At 38.9% G+C, this 7,378-nt stretch overlaps 2 protein-coding genes across 2 annotated transcripts in view; one reads left to right on the top strand and one right to left on the bottom strand.

Moving 5' to 3' along the window:
- rnft2 (ring finger protein, transmembrane 2) overlaps positions 1-4,125 on the bottom strand; it is a 13,010-nt gene extending 8,885 nt beyond the window's left edge. Inside the window, exons 1-6 of the mRNA XM_016669203.1 lie at positions 4,014-4,125; positions 3,836-3,904; positions 2,437-2,951; positions 2,252-2,328; positions 1,648-1,748; positions 1,192-1,345 (exon numbers count right to left, since the gene is read on the bottom strand). Of these exons, the coding sequence (XP_016524689.1) occupies positions 1,192-1,345; positions 1,648-1,748; positions 2,252-2,328; positions 2,437-2,951; positions 3,836-3,882 (894 nt within the window). The 5' untranslated portion in view covers positions 3,883-3,904; positions 4,014-4,125. The remainder of the gene's footprint in view (positions 1-1,191; positions 1,346-1,647; positions 1,749-2,251; positions 2,329-2,436; positions 2,952-3,835; positions 3,905-4,013) is intronic.
- A 34-nt stretch (positions 4,126-4,159) lies between these two features.
- spring1 (SREBF pathway regulator in golgi 1) overlaps positions 4,160-7,378 on the top strand; it is a 7,854-nt gene continuing 4,635 nt past the window's right edge. Inside the window, exons 1-4 of the mRNA XM_007547485.2 lie at positions 4,160-4,809; positions 5,937-6,093; positions 6,184-6,335; positions 6,612-6,725. Coding sequence (XP_007547547.1) covers positions 4,711-4,809; positions 5,937-6,093; positions 6,184-6,335; positions 6,612-6,725 — 522 coding nt within the window. The 5' untranslated portion in view covers positions 4,160-4,710. The remainder of the gene's footprint in view (positions 4,810-5,936; positions 6,094-6,183; positions 6,336-6,611; positions 6,726-7,378) is intronic.

The raw sequence follows: 7,378 nt of genomic DNA, 5'->3' as shown, positions 1-7,378 counted from the left end.
TTTAAACCCTGTATGTGTGCACGTGTGTGTGTGTGTGTGTGTGTGAGTGGAGGAAACAGGTAATGGTCCAGCTCCAGGGAGGGATGACCTCACCCCTGTAACTCCCTCGTGGCTAAATGAGCTCAGTTGCTTGCTGAAGTGGTTCTGATATGCCTACAGGTTTGTTTATCAGTGGAAAATTTAATCCTAATACTTTTTACCACCCCTCTCCTCCCTGCTACCACCGTCTACCGAGCACACAAACACACACACCAACAGAAAGAACGGCACCTGTATGGAAATCAATGTGAGTGTGTGTCTGCAGACATGTTCCTTTTGCCTCAGGCTAGAGGAAAAGTCTCAAGCAGACATCAACATGAAAACAGCACACCTAAGGAGCACCATTTAAAAAGCTTATGAATACAAAACAGCTTCACACTGTGACCCTTTAGCACTTTCTTTACTCAAGGGAGAATTTCATCATAGTTTAGAAATTTTCTTTTTTTTTTCACATTTGTGAACTCTTCACTGCTTGAAATGTTGAATTTAAGTCTTTGTCTTTAGAAGGTGAAGTAAAGAGTTCGCTTGTGTGCAGACGTGTTTGAAAGTTGAAAATCCGCTGCTAAGCGGATTAACAGAGTTATACTTTTTATTGTTAAGCTCAATCAAAAAGCACTGCAGTTACATTAAAATGTATGGAAATTTAAACTGACTCCAGACAGATTTTTAGCTATTTAATATCACACCAGTTAGGTTTTGCTTTCAAGTTAATAGGAGTATAAAAAATTGAATTAAGACAAACTAGCAGGAGTGACACACTATTAAAGCAATTTTTTATCATTCTCATTTTTTATTATGATAAATAATTTGTGAGCTACAATATATGGTCTGCATCTTTTCTGAACTAAACTAAATGAATATAAAATCTGCAAAGAAACAGCCTCCAAGAAGCTGTGCAGAAGAAGTCATAAATGTACAGAAAAATCAGATAACTGAGGAGGATTTATTTTTCTCCTTGGAAATGGAAACAATAAAACAACGGTCCTAAAAACTGTTTTCATAGAAAAGCAAGCTTCTTTTCTTACTCTCTTTGTTTACCTGCCTGAGTCATTTCAAAACATAAGACATGTTTAATGCAGACAATTGTGCTCACACTAGCTATATTCTATTTAAAATAAGTTATGTGCTATACTAATATTAAAGGGCTCTTACCCTTGACTTGAAGGCCATGATAATCTTGGGCAGGAAGAGGATGAAGCACTTCAGGCCGATGGTGACATATTTAAGTACAAAGTCTGTGATTCCAACCACCCAGATCAGATCAAAGAAGTCAAAGCTGTTGAGACTTGGCTTTGCAAATATAAGACTAGAGAAAAACAACAACATTGAGTTAGACTACATGTGGACAGTTATTTTTTTGTCTTTTTTACTCAGCATGGTTCATTTAGAAACAAGATCAATGAAAAACGAGAAGCTTAACATAAGAAAACAAAACCTTCAAACATAAAATACTCACAGAGCATGACCGACAAAATCTGTAACACTCCCTAAAGGAAATGGAAGTGAAAATAAAACACACCATGATGGAATAACTTCAAAATAAATCAACATAGGATGGTGGATGAACACACACAGAGCTCCTACAAAAGCACTTCAGCTCCCACTGACCTGTGGTGCAGCTCCTCATGGCTGAACGTGTAGTAGATGTACACGATGTTTCCCCCGAGAAACAAGATGATCCACAGAGCAACAAGTATGGACCGCTCCTCCTTAAAGAAGTAGGCAAAAGTAACGGGGAAAATGTAGCTGAATTAGCACTGTGCCTTTTAGAGACTCATTAAGAAATTTGCAAAAGATCACTAGTTTTCAGTATAATCAGCCCAAGCCAGGAGAAAGATGGTTAGAAACCCAACAATCACATCATTTTCTAATCAGATAATGTTCCATACAAGGAATGCTAACAATGACACTCTTCGGTATGGATGCTACTACTGAGGGAAGAAGACTCAATGTTGGCAATCTTCTGTATTAGGAAAACTTGTGGAATTTTCTGAGTCAAATAAATGCTAAAGATGGTGAAAAAAAACTCCGCTTGTATTTGTTTTAAATTGTTAAAACTATAGTTTATCGGTTAAGGTACATTGTGTACATTAAGCACATGGAACCTGCTGTTGCCAGCAGTACAAACACATCCACCTTATTATTTTCTTGGTGCATCAAGACTGAAGCTTTTGTAAGAAAAAGTAAGACTTTTCTTTACAGATTCTCTTACCCTCAATGAAACTTGATGCTTGAATGTAGAGTTGGCGTAAGCAAATGTGCTAATCATTCCCACACACACAGCGATACCTGCAAAGAAAAGAAGCAACATGGCCACTAAACATAACCATCTGTTGCTACAGACCGTTTGTTGGTAATACTGCTGTAGATCAAAAAAAGATTTCAATATCGAAATACCTAGCTTGTGTTGAAAGCAGACTTTAGCCAGCAGAATGAGGATAAATGGAAAGCCCCTCTGCAGCCATGTAACCACCGCCTTCAGCTCGGACAAAGCCGGAGCCGGGGTGGACTGGTCGTCCTGTCCCTCCTCCCTGGAGCTGTGCCTTTCGGAGCTGGCTGCTGTGGTGGCCTGCTGGAGCAGTGAGGATGTCCTGTGCTGCAGGGGCTGGTGGTGAAAGTGGTGGTGGTGATGGTGGTGGTGTGGGGGCGGCCGGGAGAGGAAAGGGCCACCCTCTGCTCGATGGCTGGCTGCTTCTTCCCTGGAAGACGCAGTCATCTGGATAAAAACTTCAGGGGGAGAGCCTAGGACTAAACCAGCTGCTTGCAACTGAGCAGATGAGACGGAGCTGGAGGGGATGCCCACCAGGCCGGAGAACATCTGCTGGGGTGAAGTGGACGAATCGGGCTTCAGGCAGTCAAACACGCCACCCTCATCCAAGCTGCTCTCCGACCCCAGTGTTTGGCTTCGAGTTCTAAGTTGAAACAAATGCAGTATAAAACAATTACTGTTTAAAAAACACTTTTCCTCTTGCATTTATGAAATTAATTGGCTAAAAATACATTTAACAAATCAGATTATTCTACGTACAACAATTAGAAAAACAATCTGAAAGGAGGAGTGATCCAATATTCCTCTGGGTGATGTTAAAGACTCTTTGCAAATTCCTGATCTCAGTTGTCGCAGCTAATAGCTAACAATTAGTTATTAGGTTTTGAGCGCAAATACTGTTTTTACATAGATAGCTTTTATTCCCCCTCAATGAATGAAATCACCATTTGAAAACCGCTTTCTGTGTCTGTTTGGGACACTATTGTCAAATATCAAAATTAGTTTTATGATCTGAAAATTTAAGATTTTGATCATGCTAACGGAGAAATATCCTGAAAAACACCAGTATCTTGAATGTTTTGGGACATAAAATGTGTGGAATAAAAGGTTAATTCAACCATATCTATGTTGTGGTGAAGACATTTTAAAGAACCATGGTGAAGGTAACTAAATATGTTTGAAAGGGTAAATCTGACAAGTTTGTACAAATGACAGGATAAGGAATGCCCCAAATGACATAATATCACAGTTTTTAGTGTGTATTCCTAAAAATGTAAACATAGCAACCCATGAATAAGATGCACACTGATGAGTAATGCATTATGTTAAAGAAAAGCCTCTTAATTTCAGTACTCATCCCACTGAACATCAATTTTGCATATTGGGCAGCTACTAGAACAAGATCTTGAAAATCGACCATCTTTGTTCCTTAATCAGGAATAGTAACAGAAGTTGTCAAGACCACCAAGGCAGACTAAACAATATAACGGTGTGGATCGCAGCGTCCTAGATGTCCTTTTCTCCCACCTTTCAGAGGACATGCCATCCGTGTTGCTGCTGTGTCTCCTCTGCATGGCATCACCACATGGCCCAGCCCTGAAAAGGTAAATACAAAGCAACATGGCTATTAAAGCTCATTTTTAAGGCCTCCAGCTTTACTTAGTGCATTTAATAGTTGCACGACTAGCCTACATGATTACTTTACCTGCGTTAGCTTCGTGAATTACCCTTCTGTTTCAGCTGCTGTCATAGTTAGCATGGAAAGCTCTGACTCGCTGGATGGATGATGGTGGCGATGATGCTGAGGATTTACTGCTGGGAAAACTTCCTGTATGACATCAGAGCACATCCGTGTTTGGGATTCGTGTTGATGTTGTTGACAGCTAGATGTCAGATTTCGCAGAAAAACGTAACTGTTGCTGCTATTAATGCTGGAAATTTCCGAGACGTCGCCGTCGGTGCAGATCAAAACGTCACTATTAGGAACCGTTAGCATTGTCTCATTGGAACTGCTCACCAAAACACTAATGTAATGCTAACAACAGCTAGCTAGTTAGCAAGCTAACAAAGCGAGCTTTTACGATGAAGCACGGTTAGCTTACCTTTCTATCTTTTATTTTTATTTAGTCACTACATAATTTTAATTACCAGCTCCTCGGGAAGATTCTGTCCGTCTAAATTAAATGGGAAAAGCTTAAAAGCGCAACATGGGTTAGCTAAAAATATGCATGGAATCCACCGACAGATCAGGTTGACATTAAGTCAGCAGGCAGCTCAGGTTTTGCACCTTTTGTCGCATCGCTTTTAGTTTCTCGAAGCTGAAGACAGTCGGGGGACTTATAACTGAGGAGGAGGATTGATGGTCTGGACTGGCACCTGCAGAAAGTCAGAAAAGTCATGCTATGATGTTGGTGCTACGGAGGTTACTGAGGAAGCGCTGGGTGTTGGGAGTTGTCTTCGGATTGTCCCTTATCTACTTCCTCACCAGCACACTGAAACAGGTACACACACTCACACTTCACCTGAGAAAAATGGGCTGACCTTCTGCAGAGGTGAGGGGATGGTTTCGGCAGGGATGTACAATCCTGGCCACATTTATTGTTGGCAATCCAGGTACAGATGTACAAAAAGCTTTAAAAACCGTCTTTTGCAGTAGGATGTATAGGTTATATAGTATAGTTTGATTAAATCTATTAATTGCTGACAAAAATTTCTATGTTAGCAAATAGTCTTTCCTATAGGTCACTATTGTCACAATTAAAACAGGGTTGTCCTTTTCTACTGCAGGCCGCATGAAGCTAGGAACTCTAAATTAGTTAATGTCTTCTTATATGTTGTCAGTAAGTTAGTAGAAAAATATTTATATCCTATATCTATTTGTTTTCTTGTGCATTTTATCACTCACCATTTATTTATAACATTAAAAAGCAGCTGCATGGTTGCACAGTTGGTAGCACTGTTGTCTGGCAGCAGGGAGGTTCTGCATTTGAGTCACAGCTTGTGGTCTTTCTGCATGTAGTTTAGAGTTTATTCAAAGTACTGGAGATTCCTCCCACATTTAAAAACAATTAGGTTAAATTGTCTAGCCAATTATCTCTGCACCAGCTATTAGTGAACTTGTTAGAACAAGTGGGAGAAGCCAAAGGAAGGATGTTCTGAAATGGAACCAAAAGGAAAGATAAACTAAGCAAAATCTTAAAATAAAAAATAAGCAAAATCTGCTTGTTAAACTAAGCAAACTTTTATTTTTTATTTTTTGGTTAAATGTGTTGAATATAATGCCACGTTGTTCACAGAAACATATCTGAGTCAAGACACAGTCTGCTCTTGTGTCTTTATTTTGGTTTTCTGGATTCTAGATGACAGATTTTCTATTGAAATACAAATTTAGAAAAACGTGAAAATCAAAGCTGAACATGTGGGAATAATTAAAAAAACAAGTCTATAAAAATGTCAATTTTATTGTGAGTTAGACTTTGCAGAACTTGGTAGGTTCAGACAATGAAAAACTGTTCTGATGGGTTTCACATTCCAATGTGAAAAGACATGCATCTATTCAGCTTTTTTTATGCATTTTTCTTTTCTCGGATGCAATTTTTTTTTACCTCTCCTTGCTTGGATTTTGCAGGAGGAGAGATCCATTCGGGACCGCACACTGTTAGAAGTTAAAGATTCAGACCATCGCATCCCCTGGAAAGTGCGTTTCAACCTGGGTAACAGCAGCCGTCAGATTACTCAGTGTCGAAACTCCATTCAGGGCAAGATATTACTCACAGATGAACTTGGTAAATAATGTGGCCATTACTTACTATCACTACAGTGATAACATCAGCTTTTACTTATAATCAATGCTTATGCTTTCCTGTGTTTGACAGGTTATGTCTGTGAGAGAAAGGACTTGCTGGTTAATGGCTGCTGTAACGTCAATGCTCCCAGCACCAGGCAGTACATTTGTAAAAGTTGCCTGGCCAACGGCTGCTGCAGCATCTATGAGTATTGCGTGTCTTGTTGCCTCCAGCCTGATAAGGTAATCTGTCACATCAGGGCTCTACAAGATAAGGGTTAATAACCACGACAAGAAACTTGGTTAATAACTGCAATGCGAAGCTGTTTGCACCTTTTTTTCAACATAAACTTTTAAGAAATGTTCGTAAAATGTAAGCATTCTGTTTCTACTTTTATCAAAGTCGAATATGATTTTGCATTATCTATGGGATTGTGCAAGACAAAAAACCTCAATAGTTTATCTGCTCATCTTGTGTTTTGCATTTGACCCATTTCTTATCTGTGTATTTTTACCCAGCAACCTCTTCTAGAGCGCTTCCTGAATCGTGCAGCTAAAGGTTTCCAGAATCTTTTTACGGCCGTGGAGGATCATTTTGAGTTGTGCCTGGCCAAATGTAGGACTTCTTCACAAGTACGTTANTAGGTGAAGTGAATTTATTGAACCTAAATAAATACTAAATAATTAATAATTTGCTATAACAGAGGCCAGGCAGTAACCTCCCATAGCTGCAGTGACGAAGGTTTGGTTTTGCAATCAGTTAGGAATGTCTTTAATCATTTGGTCTTTGCATCTGTCTTGAGTGTTTTTTTTTATCTCATTTCCAGTTATTTTCCATTCTTTCAATTTACAAAAAATGTTATGCGTCATTTCACCAAAAAAGACACTGTCATTTATATATGTTCATTAGGAAGATGACACCAGAAGTGAACAGTGCTAATATTGATTAAAGGGAGCTATTTTGTTGTGAAATACTTTTTTTTTTTTAAGTTAACCTTGGGAAGTTACCCGTTTCTTCTTCCTCCATCTTTTTCTTTTCTACTCTTGGGTAAAGCAGAGATAATCTTTCCTGATTGCATTCATCAACTAGTCATTATAGACACTTTCTCAGAAGTGTAAAAGTGGTTGAACTTTTTTTAAATGATTTGCTATGCATGTCTGTTTACTATTATTAGTGCCCCTTTGTGGATTTTTTTCAAGTTTAAGGGACGATTACACAATGTAATGCAATGACATGCTGCAAAATGAGGCACGGAAAGGAGTTACAAACTAAAACATTCATTGGG

The sequence above is a fragment of the Poecilia formosa genome, unplaced genomic scaffold (assembly GCF_000485575.1).
Source record: "Poecilia formosa unplaced genomic scaffold, Poecilia_formosa-5.1.2 Scaffold20, whole genome shotgun sequence".
Classification (NCBI taxonomy): domain Eukaryota; kingdom Metazoa; phylum Chordata; class Actinopteri; order Cyprinodontiformes; family Poeciliidae; genus Poecilia; species Poecilia formosa.
The sequence above is the reverse complement of the archived record's forward strand: the minus strand, read 5'-3'. Positions and strand labels throughout refer to the sequence as shown.